At 43.4% G+C, this 21,727-nt stretch overlaps 1 protein-coding gene and 1 long non-coding RNA gene across 2 annotated transcripts in view; one reads left to right on the forward strand and one right to left on the reverse strand.

Moving 5' to 3' along the window:
• Positions 1–1,775: 1,775 nt before the first annotated feature.
• LOC132402400 (metabotropic glutamate receptor 1-like) overlaps positions 1,776–21,727 on the reverse strand; it is a 246,385-nt gene continuing 226,433 nt past the window's right edge. The window contains exons 8-9 of the mRNA XM_059985257.1: positions 7,279–7,287; positions 1,776–2,729 (exon numbers count right to left, since the gene is read on the reverse strand). Of these exons, the coding sequence (XP_059841240.1) occupies positions 1,931–2,729; positions 7,279–7,287 (808 nt within the window). The 3' untranslated portion in view covers positions 1,776–1,930. The remainder of the gene's footprint in view (positions 2,730–7,278; positions 7,288–21,727) is intronic.
• LOC132403091 (uncharacterized) lies at positions 8,176–21,504 on the forward strand. The gene is made up of 3 exons (XR_009515180.1): positions 8,176–8,374; positions 9,554–9,648; positions 20,340–21,504. It is a non-coding gene; the product is annotated as an uncharacterized LOC132403091 (long non-coding RNA).

Consider the following 21,727-nt stretch of genomic DNA (forward strand, 5'->3'; position numbering starts at 1 on the left):
TGAAAGACAATGTATCTCAGCAAGCATTATGTTAATTGATGAATGAAGATGCAAGTTAGGACTTGGGCAGTTTTAGATGACCTTTAAGTTTACAAAAGGAGGAACTGAGGAGGTAAGAAGCAATGTGCTGGCATCATAACAACCAGTGAGCAAAGGCGGGGGGGGGGGGGGGAAGTGGGTTATGGGATGGAGGTAAGTCATTCTCTGAAGTGAATATTTGGTTTAAAACTCAACTTGAAATTAAATATAATGTCAAGTCAAATGCATTTTCTCTCAGGTGGTTGCCAAGGAGATGGATAGGGTTGTTTTCTAGTCAATGACTAGGATATACAGTTTACAGTAGGTACCATTGAAAAGGGCTATTGACTTCCTAATGTTTAAATGAAATAAATTTCTTCTGATCTTGTTCTTGATATCTGAGAAATGGTCTTAGACTTTGGAGAGGCGGAGGTGTCAGGTGAGGTGGTGATAAGATGAGTCATGATTGTCAGTGCAGAAATTGATGTGTTTTCAGGAATTGTTGCTCAGAAGCAGAAGTGGATGGGAATTAGGAAGGAATAAAGGAGAGATGTCAGTAGGGACCAGACGTGGTGGAAGTGAAGACCTGTAAAAAAGGTCCAGGTTGGGCATAAGAGGAGGGCAGTGTGACCAGCAATGCCAAAGGCTACAGAGAAACCAACAATGGGCAAGTGTAGTCCACATTTTGCTCTGGTCTCGTAGGACCTTCCAGAGACAATTAATTTTCCAAAGAATAAGGATTGTAGGCAAAGCTGCAGATGGGTCTGTTTTCTGATTATTTCTGATGATCCACAACAAGTTGACAGAAGATGAGTAGATTCTCCCACTGTTTTCTAACTGAATTCAAATTAGTTTTATTCTTTTTCCATTAGATATGGCACCATTAGCTGGGCTTGCATTACCCATGAATTGTTCTTGATCTGAGAGTTTTCTGATCTTAGAGACTGTCTTAGTGTCATCCACATTGATCTGGGTCCGAAGTCACAGGACAGGGCTGGTGGCCTTCCTCTTGTTCTGAGCATTTACACCCATGTCAAATTCTTCTGGCAATTTTCCTGACTTGAAGGAATAACTTGCTGTTTGTCTTGTGACAGGTGAAAAGCTTAAAGCTCCAGTCTTTGGCAATTTCTTAAAATAAAGGTGAGATAATTTCCACCATAAAAAAAACACAATACAGTGAAAGATAGTAGCTACATGTAAATTGTGTGCATAGACTCAATCTCAGCAACTTGCAAATTGAGTTCACAAAGCTTGAGTAACAGACAAAATATCCAATTCTCTTCACTGAATTGCCATTGGATTCGGCCTGCTTCCAAATAAAACCAGTAACACCACCATCCTCTGGAATAATGAAGTATAGTGGACTTTCCTATTGCATTGTGACCTGCAGATCTCATTTGGTTAGAAACCAAAGCAAAACCTTAAGGATTTAAGTAGGATTATTATTGAAGAGCTAGTGTTCAACTTTGTTTTATAAATAACTTACAGTCTTTGATACCCAATAAACAAACAAGATAGAAGAACAGAGCGGTAGTTACCTGATTTAACAGGTTGCAGTTGTAACTGCAAAAAACATCTCTGTCCAGTAATTATAATCTAATAACTATTTCACATGAGAAAAAGATATGCATTAAAATAGGAGTTTTTTTATCTATACAGTAATACTTTGGAAACTATTGTTCGAACCTAGACACATCCTGAACCCTGCAGGGGAAACCCTATACATAATTTCAGGTGACTATTGGAATGACACACGCTTGTTTTCCTCTTAATTTTCAAACTCTACGACTTGCACTCTGGCACAAGGTAACCCACCCCTCCTTACCACCCAACGCTCCTCCCTCCCCCACCCTCTGTCTATGTTACATTGATATTCCCAGCAACTTTGACTTTGGATGCAGGAGCTGAGCCTTCACAGAGTGGAGGAAGTTTGTTTGTAGTCTCTCAGAATGACAGAAGCGTAGGTTACATTTGGTGGGGTGCACAGCACCGATTCGGAGATCGGCGAGCTGGGAACTGAGCTGCCAGATGCCACCGAATCCCTGAAGGGAGAGGGTGGAGTGAGTGCTGGAGAGTCCTCCAAGGTAAGTTTGTTGGGGGTGAGGAGCTCGTCTGGGTTCTCAGTGCTGTCATACATGTAGTCGTCTATGAGATCAAACCTTTCACATTCCTCTTCAACGGGCGAGATGGGTTGAGGACTAAAGGTTGTCATTTGCAGTGGGAGCACATCCTGATTAAGTTGGTACAGTGGATTCATTCCATTACCAGACACTGGCACAGCAAGCATTGAATTAAGATCAGTCATATTGGGTTTGAATGTATTGCCCACTCCATGCAAGTGATCCATGACTGAAACACCTTTTTGCATCTGATCAGAAATGAAAAAGTCAGGATCTTCTATTTCCTTAAGTTGTGTGATAGACATCGATCGTCCCTCTAACATCATCTCTGGACTATTGGGAACATCAGGTCTCAAAGGATCATTTTCATCCTCTTCCTCTACATTGTAAAGGGCTTTTGTGCTGACATCAGAGAAGTTGAGGGTTTTGACCTGGTTCTGATATGGTTTGGTTAGGGGTTTGATAACAGCTGTCTGATTAGAGGCACCATCTTTGCTCTTCACGTGGACGGAGAGTCTGTGCCACATGTGCTGTCCCTTTGCTGGCCGTCCTGTTCCTGGTTCAGACCACGACACAGACTTCCCATTGGAACTAAGAAAAATGTAAATTTCCAGTTAAAAACTTATTGAAGTGCAACTGTAAAGGAATAGTTCATTGATCTTTTAATTACCACCCTTATAAATATATTTTCAAACTGGGTGGCAATTGCTTTTAGAGAAAAGAAACACATTTGGAAGAGCAGTAAAGCACATGATGTCTCACACCATATCCATGATGATTTTGTATTGTATGCTAGATTGTGCTGAGTACAAAATACACTGTCCAGATGATATAATATCATTGTGTGCTGTCATTAGGCAAGAAGCCCAATAACTTGTCCGGCACAGTGCTGCCCAGATGCCACATTAATAGCATCAAAACCAACACTGTTTAGCTCCAAATCTCTGTGAGTAGGTTTATTAAGGCTGGAATGAAATACTGTAAATTAATTTTATTAGTTGGAATAAACAATTTGTTCAGTGGAAGCTAATTCAAGATGTTCCTTAATTAACTTCCAATAATCTTATTGGCCTGGAATTTACAAATTTAATGACAGCAAAATCATTAGCTGTCAGTACTTTGTAAAATTGTCAGCATTGTTTAGTGCTTCAGCATACACAATTAAATGTGGAAATCCAGACAATATTGCTGGTGATACTCTGCTTCTCACTGGCTGCCTTGCTTCAGCTTCTGCAGATGTTATCACTGCAGAACCAGCAAATTTCACTGATGCAAAGTCGGTCTGTGTGCTCTGCCTTGGCTCTTTACACAACATATTTACTGCTGAGCAATCTAGCAGTGAGAAAGTGATTTTATGTATGGGTTGTCATATGAGCATATGAATAAGGAGTGAGATTAGGCCACTTGGCTCCTGAGTTGGTTGCATCATTCAATAAGATCACAGCTAATGGATTGTACCGTCAATTCCATGGTGCTCTCTACTCGTGACAACCTTTCACCCTTATTTAACAAGTATAGATCTACCTCTGTCTTAATGATATTGAATAACTGCTTCTAATGCCCTTGAGAAAGAGGTTTCCTAAGCCCCTGAACCTCTTGGAGACAATAATTCATCCCACCTCCAATTAAATGTGGGCTCCTTATCTATGAATAGTGAAATCTTAGTACTAGATTCTCCTATTGGGGACTTGTGATTTTTCTTATATAACATTTGATTTTTATTTATTTAAGATGTAGCACAATATTATAATAAATTTAAAGGGACTGTTAAAGTGGGGTCTTGGTCATTTAAAGTGAGCACAGGGAACAGGGCTGTGACAGTCTGAGTGGAGTCCCCTGTTAGTCAATCGAAAGAAGAACACATGCCATACATCACCCAGTGAGCCAGATGCCAGATCGTTGGTATTTCCCTGTGATTGGATGGCAGATAGCTGGAGTTTAATAATAACTGGAAATTTTGTTATTGTGAACAAGAGTTTCTCAATGATTTACATCCACATTGGCCATTTGAATAAATGTTAACATTGCTTGTGAATCTTTTGAAGTGAAAATTTGCTCTTTCATTCAATTCTTTTCTCTTGTACATGCAATCTGATTTCTACTGAGGACAGGATGACTATATCAAGGAAAATCCATTCTTTCAAGTTCATCTGTCACCTTTTCTTTGGCCCACTTAGCCACCAATTCTGTCCATTTTCCTGTGTAAAGAAGTTGCTTTTCTTTGTCTCTTCATTCAACCATCGTGCAAGACCTTCAACTTCCATCTGTCTGCCAAGCCTATTGGTGTTTGTTGTTATCTCCCTCCCAGCCAACTACTGGATCTTCTAGCCATCTAGCTGTCAGTATTGTTTTCTTCAGCGTACCCTTATGTTTGTTCTTCCATTAGTTGTTTAGTCAGCCAGCAAATAGGTAATCCAAACATCCAGAAACAATGCCAACTTATCTGTAAATATACACCAAGCTAACTATCCACTCAGTCAACCATCCATCATTTTTATGACATTAGTTCAAATTATCTTCCTATTCAACCAATAATCCAAATGTCCAATGATCCAAACTAATATCCAGATAGATAGCCAACTACAAGACCATAATGAATAGGAGCAGAATTAGGCCATTAAGCCCAATAAATTTGCTCTACCATTCCATCAAGGCTGATTTATTTTGGAATAATAACCTTACTCTTCTACCTTCTCCCTGTAACTTTTGACACCCTGATTAATCAAGAACCTATCAACCTCCACCTTAAATATACACAGTGAACTTTCCTGTGCAAGAAATTCTACAGATTCACCACCCTCTGGCTAAAGAAACTTTTCCTCATCTCTGTTCTAAATGGACATCCCAAAATTCTGAGGCTGTGCCCTCTGGTCCTACACTTCCATATTATAGGAACCATCCTTTCTATCTAGATGTCTGCTAGGAAATACAATGTTATTTAACAAAACAGAGAACTGGCCATATTTCTATTCTATTTGTAAACTGATCAATCTAGTGAACAATACCACAACTGAGCTGGCAATTCATTCATCTGACCATTAATCATTTAACCAATCAGTCATTGAACAATCTATTCATCTCATTGCTTGTCATGAATCAATTCATTTGCAGCAGTTAAGCTCCATCTCTTTCATTATATACACTAATTAATTAGCTGAACCACTGTTAAATGGGCTAGCTTATCACCTAACTAGCATCCACTGAGCCGCCAAATAGCCAAAGCACCAGCTTATTCACCAACCATATGCTTGCACACCGAGCAATAACCATCGTATCAGGCAGCAAATCAATGCAGAGACCATAAGGCAAGGAGCAGAATTAAGCCATTTGGCCCATCGAGTCTGCTCCATCTGATTTATCATCCCCCTCAACCCCATTCTCCTTCTCCCCATAACCTTTGATGCCTTTACTAATCAACAATCTATCAACCTCCGTTTTGATTTCGCCCCTACAGCCAACTGTGGCAATGAATTCCACAGATTCATCACTATCCACCTAAAGAAATTTCTCCTCATCTCCATTCTGAAGGGGCATCCTTCTGTTCTGAGGCTGTGCCCGCTGGTCCTAAAACTTAAATGTCAGCTATTTGTTCATCTAGCTTCCTATCCATTGCTACATCATTTAATTTATTTATTTTTAATCCTCACAATTTCTGATCCACATAAGGATTTGGTCAATAGCCCAGTGTTGGGCTTAACTAGCTGTTCATCTTTTTGACCACTTCCCTGTGCAGTCTTTCATCGTTGTATTTCAATACATCCATTCATCTGTCCATCAGCCATCTTGCCATTTATAAATTAGTCTTGTTATGTGAGAAATGCATCCATTCTTAAAACAAGCCCGTCAATCATGGATACAACCATGTATTCTTAATTCTCTTGATTAATTCCATTTACTCATTTCTCTAGCAGGCAATGACAATTCTTTTGCCCCATTATCCCCCCCATCTGTTCCCTGAACAAATCACAAAGGCATTCATTCAGATAATAAGTCAGACAACCATCGAATATTCCTTCTTTTGTCAATGCAGGGAAGCAGCCAGCAACATGACTCTGATGCAACAAAACCTTGAGCTAAAGGCTGCGCTAAACTGTTAGGCTTATTATTCGCATTGTTGAGGACATTGCAAGGGAGTTAGGTCTTGGATGCAGCAGCAGTGGGAATGCCACCAGTGAGGTGCGGATACCCCGAGTACACAGATTTAAAATGGGTATCAAGTCAACAACTTCCCAGCAATGGAAGCGGCTGGTTGCTCAGTAGGCCAGCTGACTACTCAGGACTAACAGAAGAATGGCGAGCTACAGGGCAAGCTCTTCCATCTGGTCGTGCAGTTAACCCCTGGACTCTACTTTTTGTGCTTGCATGGCCAGTCCCAGCTGTGTCACACAGGGGAGGTGGCAGATACATTCTGTGCCATTTACCGTGTTGACAGAATCACAGAAGTCGGCAACACAGAAAGGGGTCATTTAACTCTCTGTGCCACTCACTGCCTGCAGGTAGGAAGGTAACTAGCCCAGTGCTTAGCCTGCAGCCTTGTATATCATGCTGATAAGGTTTTATTGTGATAAGAGCTTCTACTTCATCACACATTCAGTCTATGAGTTCCAAACCCACAGTGAAATTCCTCAGTACTCCATTCCCAAAGAAAATAAGCAGACCCACCTTCCATCAGAACTAAAACCCTTTGATCCTGGCAACCGTCTTTAAATCTACCTTTGATTCCCACTTTGCAGTGAGAAGGAACTTGGAATTGTGTGTCTGAGATGCAGATTTCTTGCGGGTGTGGTGGTTGCATGGTGGATTTAGAGGGAGGAGGTGTGGCAGCGATGAAAAGATGGGAGTTGTTGGGATGGTGTCTGTTTGAAGCAGGGCTGCGGTGGAGATGCACGGTGGTAGCGCTGCGGTGACCATGTGGGGGAGGAGGGAGGTGTAGCAGTGTGATTGAATGTTCTGGAAACGTTTAGTGGAGGGGTGATGGGATGGGTTACCTTGTGTCTGGGAGGTGGACAGGACGGTGAGGTAAGTTATTGCTTGCCTGTGGTCACTTGGACAGAGTGCAGTGCCATGGATGAAATGCAAATGGAAGGCGGTGCTGTGCAGCTGATTCAGAGCAGATGACTAACCAGCACCTAGTTTGCACTCAGTGTTGCTGAAGTGGAGAGCAAAATACATAGAATGACTCAAGGGGTAAGGCTCTTGCCTGAGTCAGAAAGTTGCACACTGAACTCTGCTCCACTTGCCTGGTTAAGTGCTGCACCAATGAGGAGCTCGACACTGCACAGATCAAAGCAGCATGTTCAATTAATACCCAACTGACAATCCAAAGCCTTCATTCCCTCCACGACTGGTGCACAAAGGTTGTGATGTCTGTCCTCCACAGCCATTACGCACCCAAACTAGTCAAGTGGCTCTTGAATCATGAAGGATTGGAGCCGCAAATGCACTGGAACACCACCATCTGCTGATTCCTTTCCAAGTCACACACCACCCTAAGCTGCAAGTTCCATCCTTCCTCACCATTTGAAATCCCGGAGCATCCTCCCCAGCTGCACTGTGGGAGGACTTAAACCATGCATCACCTTCTCTGGGACAACTGGGCATTACTTGTGGGTAATACTTAGATTTCAATAAATATAAACAGAAAAATCTAGTCTGCTACTGAGGGAGTGCTGGACTGCCAGAGATATCTTTCAGAACAGACAGTAAACCAAGACCTGCTGTATTCTTAGGTGGATGTGAAAAACCCAATTATAGTACTTCAGAGATCAGGGGAAATCTCCTGTCTTCTGCCTGAATATGCACTCCAACAAATTGCTTTAGAAATTGCAGGTTGCAGAATGGTGCAGCTTCTATTTGAACATTTGAAATGCACTTCTCCAAACCACTTAATTGTCTGTGATGTGTTTTGGTAATTTTCTTTTGCAGTCAACTATTTAGTTAAGGGCTACTACTGAAATGTTAATGCTGCACTGCTGATGCACTTTTGAGATTAGTACAGTTCTTCTTACAAGTTCTTGGGTCCCACCAGCACCTAGAGGGAGGCCCGCCTATCGAACAAGAAGTGCGGAAGGCTTGAACAACAGTGAGAACAGGGCATGGTATAATGCAACAGGGTATGACAACAACTGCCGGTCCCAAAAACAGAGAGTTTATTACTTTATTGCCAAGACTCCAACTCACACTCATTGAGGAAGACTACCCACTGGGACAATAAAATCATTGAATAGATACATATGGTAAGACACTGATAATCCAGCCCACTTGGGGCTTTGGTAGTACTGGACCAGCAGATTTTGGAACTTTCTTAAGTTACTTTTATTAATACTCAAACATACAAACGTATTTTTATGTTGTTTTCTTTTATACATTGCCTCGTAGTATAACAAATTTTCAAGTGAACCCAGGTGTGAATATAGGAACTCCCTAGAGCAAGACCCATAAAGTGATGGAGGAACTTGACAGGTCAGGCAGCACCTATGGAAGGAAATAAACAGTCAACATTTTGGCCCAAGATCCTTCATCAGGTCAAGACTTTATTGCTCTTTTTAGATGCTGCCTGATGCGCTGAGTTCCTCCAGTGTTTTCTGTGTGTTGCTCAAGATCTCCAGCAGCTGCATAACCTCTTGTGTCTAAGTGCGTTCTAGATTCTGCCTTCAGCTCAGACCCTACTGGTCCTAGCCCTGCATGCTTTTAGATCCTAACCCCAGCTCCTGTCAAAATCTGGCTCGCAATCCAGATTCCCTTCTAGCATTTTGGAAGCCTGGCTCTGATTCCCAACCACTGAGTGAGACGGACCCTGGAGCTCGGGGATTTCCAGTGCCAGGTTAGCGAAGTATTGTTGTATACACAATGGTTGCCCAAGCAGAGGTGCAATTGGTCACATTAGGCACTGATGCAGTTGGCACCTGTGCTGGCTTTTCCTTCCTGAAGCTTGATTGGAACACAAAGAGAATAATTCACCAAAACTGTGCCCCTGGTGCCAGTCATGACTCAATGACAGCAAGTCTTGATGACATCAAAGGATCAAGGGCTCACGTGCTAGTGCAGGGGCTGGTACTCATACTGACACTTTAGTGCAGTCCCATGGGAATACTGCTTTGCCATGAGAGCTACTTACAGGGAAGATGTTAAATCAATGCTCCAGGGTGAATGTTGTTAAAAAGCACTCTTTTCAAAGTTGAGTGACAGTTATACCAAATGATCTCGCAAATGTTCTACCCTCAAGAGAACTCTCTGGACTGGCGCTAATCAAATGCAGTTGACTTAGCTATTTCGCAATTTCAACCTTTTGTTGGGCTCTGCCTTTATCTTAACCAATTAACCAATCAGATTACACTGAGTCCTATTAGTTCTGCCACATTATGGTCGATATTCTCGGCACAAGGTCCTCTAGTGCTACTTTTTCTTTGCTGTAGGAGGACTGGCTGGGCTCCTCACCCCTGAGGCTTCGACGACCAGGTGGCATAGTCGGGCAGTCTCCCCGGGACCGTAGGAAGTGAAGGAACCACAGGTGAGTCCGGTGTGGATGGGGCTGCTTGTCCTGTTGAGTTGTTTCTGTGGAGGGGAGCACCGGGGTTGGTACGCTGGCACAGCTCGTGAAGCTGCTGCCTGTGATCTGAGTTCAAACCTGACTTCCATTGACGTGCGTGTGGAATTTTTACACCCACCACATGACTGGCTGTGCTTCCTCGTCAATGCTCCAGTTTTCACCCACATCCCAAGGACTTGTGAGTTGATAGAATCCTAGTGGGTGGGTGGTAGAATCTTTGGGGAGGGTGGGTGATATGTTACAGGGAGAATTTATGGAGGAATGGGATTGTTCTGTAAGCCAGCACTGACATGAAGATGGTAGAATAGTCAGAGTCATACAGCATGAAACCAGGTCCTTCTGCCCAGCTCGTGTATGCTGAGCAAGAATCCTGTCTGAGCTCATCCCATTTGCCTGCTCTTGGACTTTTCTATCCATGTACCTGTCCCAATACCTTTAAAACAATGGCCTCCCTCTACATTGCAAGGAAAATTTGTAGAAAGTGAGATTCTATTGGAACAGGCATGACAACAATTTGACAACCAACAACCTCCCCCAACACCCCCCCCCAAACTGTCAACACCCACACCATACTTGTCACAACCTGACTGAACTTGGGGCAGCTGTGAGCTATGTGAGAACAATGCAGACAAAATGCTGGAGGAACTCAGCAGGTCAATCAGCATCTATGGAGAGGAATAAAGAGTTGACATTTTGGGCCAAGGCCCTTCCTTGGGATGGATCACGTCCAGGTGAAGGGCCTCGGTTGGAAATGTCTACTGCTGATTCCTCTCCATCGATGCTGCCTGATCTGCTGAGGTCCTCCAGCACTCTGTGTGTGTTGCTCTGGATTTCCAACATCTGCAGAATCTCCCCTGTTTATGTGAGCTATTTGTATTCCACATGTAACTGATGTTCTAGCAGTCCAGGTGGCCTAGGGAAATCAGTTACATACAAGATTCAAACAGATCACAGCTTCAGGAACCTTTGGGTTTAATCTCAAGGCCCTTTGCCGGCATTATTGATTCTGGGCTAATATTTGCCCGTGTATGTCTACAACCATGCCACTGGAGACTGCACATTCACAAAGAGTACTGTTGAGTACTGTGGCTGCAGAGAGCCATGTCCATCTCTGACCATGCAGATCCAACACGCAGCTCCTCATCAGGGGCATTCTGCATTGACACAGTGACTCAGCTACACAATCCCGTACACCTCTGGTTGAGGACGGGGTGTGTGAGATCAGAATTCCTTGCTACTGAAGAAATGGAAGGAGTCAGGCAGCCAATAGCGCTTGTGCTTTGCACCTTGTCATCCATGCTCCATGACTCACCCTGCACTCCTTCCTTAACCTCTCTATTTACATCTTTCGGGCCGTGTGTAGCTGTGCTCGGAAGAGGTGGGGATAGTGATGCAGGTGCTTGTTCGGGGACACTGCACGATAGGAGACTGTTCTTCCATTCCTGAGTGAGCAGACAAAAAAAAGTGTCAAATAACTCCTCCCTGCCATGCCACCTCCCCACTCCCACTCACCACCCTCCCACCTCCAGTTTTGCTCTGAAGCTCTCAGGTGTATGCTCTGGCGTGCAGGACCCACACTAAGCCCATTGCTCCCATAGGGAGGGAATGCTGCATTACTGGAGGTGCCATCACCTTACACTAGGCTTTGTCTGCCCTCTCAGATAATCTTCAGTTCTTTAACGGCACAACCTGTGAAACCATCAAAGGAGCTTCCTTGATGTCCTCACCACTGTTTATCCCTGAACCAGCCAAAAATAGGTTCCTTTATTCCCGAGCTGATTGGGGGAGCTTTCTGTGCAAAATGGCTACCTCACTTCCCCACTTGCAAAGCGACTACAGCAGAAAAGTCAGACAGAGTGGAAACGGGCCCTCTGGCCTAATTTGTATATGCTGATCCAGATGCCTTTTGCCTGGGTTTGGCCCAAATCCCTCCAAACCTTTCATGTCGAGGTACTGTCCAAGTGTCTTTTATATGTTGGAGCTCGCAGCTTTTGCATGCCCCATAGTGATGAGTAGTGGTATGTTTGTCACGAATACTACCTTCTTGATGCTGTTTTAAAAATTGTTACAGTGCAGAAAGGTGGAAATTCTGAACAGATGAAACATTCAAGGTTTTCCCATTCATACAGTGATCCCATGGGCTGTTTCTATTATGGCAGATTAAATGTGAGTCACCTTTTGTTCTGAAAATGAAACTGCTTTTTTCTCTTTCCTAGCTAATGCCTTTGTGTTCTACACATTCAATATATGAAAAGATGCAGCATGGATGTCCAGTCCCTATGCACTTCTATCCCTCATCAAGAAGGCCTTAAAGTGTTCCACTTCTTTCTCAATTGCAGGATTAATCAATTCCTCTCTGTTACCACTCTCTTTCATCTGGCAGAAGAGGTCCTCATCCTCAACCATTTCTCCTTCAGCTCCTCCCACTTTTTCCAGACTTGGAGTACCCATGGACACTCGCACGAGCCCCAGCTATGCCCGTGTTCTTATTGGCTACGTGGAACAGTCTATGTTCCAAGCCTTCCCTGGCAATGCTCCCAACTCCTCCTCCACCACATTGACAACTGTATTGTTGCTGCTTCATGCACCCATGCTGAGCTCATTAATTTCATCACCTTTGCCTCCAACTTCTAGCCTGCCTTTAAATTCATTTGGTCCATTTCTGATACCTCCATCCACTTTCTTGATTTCTCTAATTCCATCACTGGAGACAAACTGTCAACTGACATCTTTTATAAACCAACCAATTCTTGACCAACCCCTTCACACTGCCTCCTGGAGAAATGCTATTCCTTTTTCTTTGATCCTTTGTCTCGGCCACATTTGTCCCCAGGATGAGGCTTTCTGTTCTAGGACATCAGGGATGTCCTCTCCTTTAAAGGACAGAGTTTCCCTTCTCCACCATTGATGCTGCCCTAACTTGCATCTCCATTTCCCGGATATCTGCACTCATCGCATCTTCCTGCTTCCTTAACAGTGACAGAGCTCCTCTTGTCCTTCCCTACCACCCCATCAGTTTCCACATCCAGAGCTCCTCTTGTCCTTCCCTACCACCCCATCAGTTTCCACATCCAGAGCTCCTCTTGTCCTTCCCTACCACCCCATCAGTTTCCACATCCAACACACATTCTCTGCAAGCTCTGCCATCTGCAGAGGGATCTTACCGCTAAACACACCTTTATTTATCCACCCACCCACTCTCTGCTTTCCACAAGGATTCCCTGGTTCATTCATCCCTTCCCACTAATCTCCCTCCCTGTCCTCATCCCTGCAACCTGCCATTTCACCTCTGTTCAGGGCAGCAAACAGTCCTGCCAGGTGAGACATCACTTCATCTGCTGGGGTCGTCTAATGTGCCGGTGCTCCTGACGTGGTGAGACCCATCGTAAACTGGGGGACTGTTTTGTTGAGCAACTGCGCTCCATCTGCCAAAGCAGAACTCCCCAGTGTCACAACAATTTAATTCAGATTCCCATTCCTGTTCTGACATGTTGGTCCATGGCTGCCTCTTGTGCCACAATGAGGGACCCTCAGGGTGGAGGAGCAACACTTTATATTCTATCTGAGTAGCTTCCAACCTGATGGCATGAATGTTGATTTTCCTTCCAGTAGAAAATTAATTTCAGTTCCCCACCCCTCTTCTTTTATTCCCCACTCTGGCCTCTTATCTCTTTTCACCTGCTATCATCTCCCTTCTTTCTCCCTTCCTCCTTCCCTTTCTCCTATGATCCACTTTCCTCTCTAGCCCTTCACCTTTCCTAACACTTGGCTTCACCTATCACTTTCAAGCTACCCTTCTTCCCTCCTCCCATCTTTTCATCCTGGCAACTTCCCCCTGCCCTTCCAGTCCTGAAGAAGGGTGTTCGCCTGAAGCAGCGACTGTTTATTCATTTCCATTGATGCAGCCTGACCTGCTGAGTTTCTCCAGCATTTTGTGTGTGTTGCTTTGACCGGTACTTCTTGTTTTCAGCCATTTATTAGACTTACCTTAACTGATCTCTTAGTATCAGATTTCATCATTCCGATCACATTGTGTTTCTCCCCAACACCTTTAGCCTTGACCATAATGTTCCACTCCCACCCCTTGCATACTTGGTGCATTTCTCCAAGCATGTCTCTTATTTTAATATTCCAGTCACAACTTGACCACTTTTTTCATATTTGCTTTTAGACTTGCTTATGTGGGGTTGTCAATGTTGAAATTGAGAGAGATAAACAAATAAAAAATCATCAGAAAGGTGACCAGATTTCAGTTTCTTCCCAGGGAAGCAATGAAGGTCTTGACCACAGCTTTTCAATGGTACAGCAGCCATTAATACCCTGAACAGGACCATTACAGGAAGCAGAGAAGGTCATTCGATTCCTCAAGCCTCCTTCACTACTGAATTAACCTCTCTCTCAACTCCTTCCTTTCCCACCTTGTGTACTACCTTTTGATATTATTCATGTCCAAAATTCAGTGATCTGAGCTACCACTGGTCTACAGCCTTCAGTGGCGTTTTTGAGTGATTTTCTAAGGTTGAGGCCTGTTATGAGAAGATTTCCAGATTTCAACCAGCCATTATGTCAACTGATGCTTGCTTTCTAGTTTTCTGACATATCGACCAAACTGTAACATTATTCTTCCTTGTTCTAGACTAGGGGAATGAGTGCACGTGCTCAGCTTGTATCAACTGGATTTTAGAAAAGAGTTAAAGGAGACTTGTTTGAGCCAAAAAAGATCTGAATGGGTTGAGTGTTGAGAAGTTATTTCCTCTTGTGGGAGAATCTAGAATTTGGGGTCATGTTTAAACATAAGGGTTGTCCATTTAAAATGGAGATGAGGGGACTTTATCTCAAAGATCATGAATTTTTTGAACTCTCTTCCTCAACGGAAGGTAGAAGCAGACTTTGAATACTTTGGATATAAAGGAAGATACGTACTTGATAAGCATGAGGGTGAGAGATTACCCAAGTGGGATTTTTGAGTTTCAGTTACAATGAGTTCAGCAGTGATCTTGTTGAACGGTGGAGCAGGCTGAAGGAGTTGGATAGCCAATTGGCTCATTCCTGCTTCCAGTCCATATGTCCCACGGAAGAAATCACTTAATTCTTCCTGTATATGCATTAGTATTATAACTTCTGCATTAAGCCTTGTTTTATTCTTCATAATTGCAAGGAAGCATAATTAATATATCCTTTTAATTGAATCCTCTAACCTAGGCATTGGGATGCTGCTTTTCAGCCACCTTCACTTGCATGCAATCCCAGTCACTCAGTGTCAGGGAGACAAACCACTAGTAAGATTATATTTATTTTCTCATATATTTCCAATATTTTCCTACTACATAGGAGACCGCTCAGTCCTTCAAGTTGATACTGCAATCCTATGAATCCCATTTTTCCGTCTCACACTTTCCCATAACCTATCAGTAGCCCCTGATACTTCAAGATGAGTGTAACTTCCAGTGGCCAGTTTACCTACGTTTTCAGGATGTGGGAGGGAAACCCAGTGTCACCAGGAGAATGTGCAAGATCCACACAGATAGCACTGGAGGTTAGGAGCAATGCTGGGTGGCTGGAGCTAAGGAGAAGCAGTACAACCTGCTGCAAGACAGTGTACTAGCCGTTGTAAGATGGCAGCACCAGCTGCTGTGTCACCACGCGCATCTATGGAATCACTTGGAATTAGAAATTGAACTCCCGTATGTTTTCAAGAACAACCACAGACACATCACAAGAGAATTACAACACTTTGCAGGTCTTGTGGATTTTTGAATATTTTTGTTTATCATGTAATAGAGAACACTAGAGAAAAAGCAGAAGTATTCTTCCATTGATCAGGGTTTTTATAGGCCAAGAGATTACACAATTAAAACCTTCAGCAATATCACCAGTCACAGTCAGCAGCCCATTCAGGGTTTAGTGGAAGTAGGAAAGAGAAATCGTTCCCGCTGATTATGAGCCATAATCAGAGGGACATTGTTGGCAGAATTAAAAAAGGAGAAGGGTCCTGCTGAAGGGTCTCAGCCTAAAACATCGACAATTCTCTTTTCCATAGATGCTGCCTGGTCTGCTGAGTTCCTCCAGAATTTTGTGTGTTGTTTCAGAGAATAATTCTAGTAGTTTAGAATAGACTGCCTTAAATGAATTATCAACACTTAAACAAGAAACAAAAAGGCTTGAATTATGGGGATCGACTTGGAAGAGTGCAGCCTTACAGACAAAATGTTCTGTAAGTGTGTACTAGGTGCTGCCTTCGGTAATTCACTGACTATCTTTCCTCTCCAGCAGGGTGTTCATCTGTGGTGGTGTAAGTTGATATTTCTGAGTCATGTGCTGTGAGGATTTTTATATCGGGATCGCTGGCAAAGCTGGAAGGCTTTTCCAGTCCTACAGGGCTGGGAAATCTTAAGGCCACACCTGTAGAGACTGTCAGCTGATACTGTGAGTGATGATCATGTATTGGTTGAGTGAGAAGCAGAGTGTGATGTGAGAGAATGGTGGTGTGGCCCCTGAGTTTGGAGACGTTCCACACTATCGCCTTTCCCTTAACTCTGCCCCATTGATACTCTGCATAAAGAGTGGCCATTCTGCTCTACTGCAGTCCCTCCCTGGGTTTATGTGCAATGAAGGAAGTTGGGTCTGAATATGTTTTAGCCTCAAGGAGGGAGCACAGCCTGATGTTAGAGTAATTTGTATGTGAGACCCACACTTGGTGCCAATAACTTGCCCTGCACTTAAGTTATTACATTGATCTGACATTTAAATGCCTTTAAGATTTCAGTGGTAAGTTGAGTTTAGTATGCAAGTGCTCTGGTGCTTCACTTTAAAGGAGGGTTAAGTGAGGTCCACGGACCCTTTGGTTCATGTTGGGGTCTGTGGCACAAGAAGGTTGGGAACTCCTGCTCTGAAGACTCTCCCTGACATATGTTCTTGGTTATGGTGGTTTAATTGTTCTGTAAAAAGCCCTGAACTTTTTTGGCTGATGGGCTTGCCCAAACTGAACCTATCTAGTTCATACTATCATCTAACTTGTATTAGGAGCCAAACACTTATGCTGTGCCATCCAAAGATAAATTGAGAAAATAACTGGTAAGATGAGGTTCAATAAGAAACAGACAGCTACTTTATTCCACAAAATATGAACATACAAAGAAGCAATAACATTATGCAAATAATATGATAATTATCTCATTGCTTGGCTGAATCAGGATTTCTACTCCGTGCAGCCGGTCTGATTTTGACAGTCTTTGATTACTGGTGCCCATGAGTCTTTCCTCTCTCACTGAGTGAATGAAGTGTGGCTCTGGATAAATTACACCAGAGACATCCCAACACAATGGGTGTGAAGAGAATTATCGATTGATGCAACAGGGCTAAATTTTTGCTTGTTGTGAATACAACATCCAATTTTAATGCATTAGCAATTTTAACCACCTTACTGCAATTTAAAAAAAAGATTATATTTTAAATAAAAATCTTAAACTTTACTTCTTTTATCAAGGACATCCCACAGAACAATTAGCAATGGGCCTGTATGAGATTGTGGAGGTCAATCCTTAGCTAGGCCAAGTGTTGCTAGGGGTGCAGGGGTTCATTGAGTTTGCTATGATGGTTCCCTGCCTTAATATTCCCCTGAATATTATGCTGAATCACTGTATTGAGTTCATATTGAGGATTTGGGTGCCTTTTCTGAAAGTAGCCCTTCATAATGGGGTGATGGGGAAAAATTGAAAGCAGAGTTAGTGTAAAGGTGGAGAAAGATTTAAAAGAGATCCAACATGTGGCGACAGAAGCCCCTAAGTCAGCAGGGGAAAATAGGTCAGTGGTGTCAAATGACAGTGGTGGCAGCTCTAGTGAAAATGGAGAGATAGGACAGATTTGAGTGTGATTAGGATGTAGGCACAATAGATAGCCAGAACCGTCACCTGATGTCAAGGATATGGCAATGTCCTGGCATATTGCTGGACCAGCACTTGGAAGATTGGAAGTTTTAAGCATTGAACATCCACTTTATTAGGTACCCCCGATCGTTAATGCAAACATCTCATCAGCCAATCACGTGGCAGCAACTCAATGCATAAAAGCATGCACAGATGGTCAAGACAAACATCAGAATGGGGAAGAAATGTGATCTAAGTGACTTTGACTGAGGAATGATTGCTGGTCTCATACGAGGTGGTTTCAGACCCCAGGAACTGATGACCTGCTGGCACTTTTGCAAACAACAGACTCTGGATTTTACAGAGAATGGTGCTAGAAACAAAAGAAAAATCCAGTGAGTGGCAGTTCTGAGAGCAAAAGTGCCTTGGTAGTGAGAGGTGAGAGAAGAATGGTCAGACTGGTTCAAGCTGACAGGAAGGCAATGGTAACTCTAGTAAACACACCTTACAACAGTGGTGTGCAGCACGGAACACAAAACACGTCAAACCCTGAAGTGGATAAATTACAGCAGCAGGAGTCCGTGAACATACACTCAGTGGCTACTTGGTACAGGAGGAACCTAATAAAGTGGCCACTGATTGTAGAACATGGCAGAACAGTACAATACAGCCCTCGTTAATGAGAAGTCAAGCTGACAGGAGGATAACAGTAACTCAAATAATCATGCATCATAACAGTTGTGTGCAGAGGAGCATCTCCGAACACACTAAACATCAAACCTTGAGGTGGATGGGCTACAGCAACAGCAGACCATGAACTTCCTGTACCTAATAAAATGGCCACTGAGTGTTGAACATCGTAGAGTCATAGAGCACAGACAGGACTTTTGGCCCACGACTTTAAGCTGACCTTTTAACCTATTCTAAGATCAATGGAACCCTTCCCTCCTGTGTCCCTCCACGTTTCTTTCATCCATGTCCCTATCTAAGAGTCTCTTAAATGTCCCTCGCGTATCTGCCTCTACCACCTCCTTGGCAGCAGGTTATAGCCACCAGCTGTGTAAAGAGCCTACCCCACATGCTCTCCTCCAAACACTTTAAAATTATGACCTTCATGTTACTTATTTCCACCCTGGGAGATAGTGTCTGACTATTCACTTTGTCTATTGTCTTATACACCACCATCAAGTTACTCTCATTCTCTTTAGTTCCAAAAATAATAGCCCAAGTTCATTCAAGCTATAAAAATAATATGTTTACTATCCAAGATGGTGCCAGTGAAACACAGCAAGCTATGTACAATATTGAATTGAATTGACTTTATTTCTTACATCCTTCACATACACGAGTAAAAATGCCTGTTATGTCTCCGTCTGAATGTGCAAATTATAGTAATTTTATAATAAATAGTATGTACAGTAAGATACACAACAGACCAATCCATATAGCTTAAAACTACAATTGTGTCAGCATGAATTAATCAGTCTGATGGCCTGGTGGAAGAAGCTGTCCTGGAGCCTGTTGGTCCTGGCTTTAATGCTGTTGTACCATTTCCCGGATGGTAGCATCTGAAACAGTTCGTGGTTGAGGTGACTCGGGTTCCTAATGATCCTTCAGGCCACCTTTATGCCCAATACTTCTAAATATACCTCTTTATTACCTTGATTACAATCTGCAGCATGTAATTTCCCTTTAAACATTGTGCTTTTAAATTGACAATGAACTACAGATTTCATGATCTTCTGAAAGACTTGGTGTCATGCCCTCTTCTCATTGCTGCCATTGGGAAGAAGGTACCAGAGCCTCAGGGCTCACCACCAGGTTCAGGAACAGTTATTATCCCTCAGCCATCAGGTTCCTGAACCGCAGGGGATAACTTTGCTTTCTGTCAGGTAACATAGAGTAGGCTTGAGCCAAACGCAGAGTAGCAAAGATATTTTAGTGGGGAACAATAACTTTAATAACAAACTGTAAAATAATAAGCCACAAAACAAGAGCGAACAGGTACACAGGACAACAAGGTAACAGAAAACCAAGAGCAACTGGTTGAGGCTGGCAGGTTTGACTGAAGGAACAAGGACAGTGGATGAGAGCTGGGTTTAAATAGGCTGCAGGTGATGAGTTGGAAACAAGTGGCTGCTGACTCCTGTTAACAGGGTGGAGACTACGAGGTGTCTGCCTGTTCAAGCCTGACAGGAACCCCTCTATGGCCAGTGCCCGGCAGCCCAGGGCGATGTGGATGGGTCCGGTGGAACTCCTCAATGAACGATGGATCGAAGATGAAACTGAACGGCAGCCAAGCCCTCTCCTCTGGGCCGTACCCTTCCCAGTTGACCAGGTACTGCACACACTATCCACAACAATGTGAATCCATCAGCTGGCAAACCATGTGCACTGGGATATCTTCCCCCTTCCTCATTTCCATAGGTGTGTACTCAGGGGGGAGGGGTTGAGTGGTCTGTGGACAACGGGCTTGAGGCAGGACACAGGGATGGTAGGTGTGATCCCAAGGGACAGTGGCAGCTGGGGACGGCAAGTTACTGGGTTGATGCAATGGGCAGACTGAGGGGCTGTGATGGTAATGGGCCAGCAGTGCGCCCATGTTCTGGCTGTACTCTGCCGTGAGGGTCCTGAATTCCACTGATATCCAGCACTGAGTGTGAGTCTTGGTGCGGGCAAAGTATCCGATCCACTGCCCACCCTTCCACTTACCAGATGTTTGATAACCTGGCACATCTCAGTGCAAAGTTCCTCATTTGTTGCAAATTTCTTTATTGTCTCATTTAGCAGCTGCCTGGGTCAGAGCTTGGCCAGTCAAGACAGAGGTCATGAAGGCAATTTTGGCTTGGTCCCCAACACACAGAGATGGCTGGAGCTTTAAACGTTGGATGCAATGGGACAGGAAGGCGCTGCATCAGGTTGGGGATCCATCGAAGTGCCCGGGCACTGGAATCTGGGACTCAGAGAGAGGTGGTTGACTATCATGGGGTTGCTGTATCGAGACGGACAGTTGGAAGAGAACAGTGAGCAGATGGTCAGTGCTTTCCTGCTGCTTCTAGATCATAAGCTCATGTCAATGGATGGCTTCCTTTAGAGGAGCATACTCTGCTGGGTCAATTGAAGCTAAACTCATCCTGTTGGCAACTGCAGTGCAGCATAGATGAATTGGCGGGGAGCAATAACTTTAATAATAAATTGCAAAACAACAAGCCATGAGGGAACACAAAGCCAGAGAGATCTGATACTCACCATGACAAGGCTAGGAGTGTCTGGATGAGTGAACAAGGATTGTGGATTGGAGCTGGTTTTAAATAGGCTGCAGGTGATGAGTTGGGAATGAGTGGTAGCTGATTCCTGTTAACTGGGTGGTGACCTATCTATGCAAGCCTGACTGCTTTCTGTCATGAGGTGACCCAGAAATGAACACAATATTCCAAGTGTGGTCTAACCAGGGTTTTATAGAGCTGCAGTTTACCAATTGGTGATATAGGATTGAACATAATCCCATGAGTTATGAAGGTCAACATACCATACACCTTCGTAACCACCCAATCACCTTGCATGGCAACTTAGAGGGATCTATGGACGTAGAGCCCAATATCCCTCTGTTCCTGCAGACTGTTAAGAATCCTGCTATTAACCCTGTAATATGCCTTCAAGTTCAACTTTCCAAACTATCACTTCATACTTGGCAGTTATTACCATTCGACCATCAGGCTCTTGAATTAGAGGTAATAACTTCACTCATCCCATCACTGAACTGTTGTGACAACCTATAGATTAATTTTCAAGGACTCTTCATCTCATGTTCTCAGTATTTGTTGCTTGTTTGCTTATTTATTTATTTACTGAATTGTTTGTTTGTATTTGCACAGTTTGTTGTCTTTTGCACATTGGTTGTTGGGCATGGTTTTTTTTTAATGATTCTATTGTTTCTTGGGTTTACTGTATATTCCTGCCAGAAAATAAATCTCAGGGTTATATATGATGGCATATATGTACTTGGTTAATAAATTTACTTTGAACTTTGAACAATGCTTTTCCACACTGAATTCCATCTGACACTTGTTAGCCCAGTTCAGCATCCTATCAAAGTCCTGTTGTAAACTACGACAATCTTCTACTCTACCCACAACATCACTAACCTTTGTGTCATCTTCAAACTTACCAGCCCT

The sequence above is a fragment of the Hypanus sabinus genome, chromosome 12, assembly GCF_030144855.1.
Source record: "Hypanus sabinus isolate sHypSab1 chromosome 12, sHypSab1.hap1, whole genome shotgun sequence".
In the NCBI taxonomy this organism is placed as follows: Eukaryota; Metazoa; Chordata; class Chondrichthyes; order Myliobatiformes; family Dasyatidae; genus Hypanus; species Hypanus sabinus.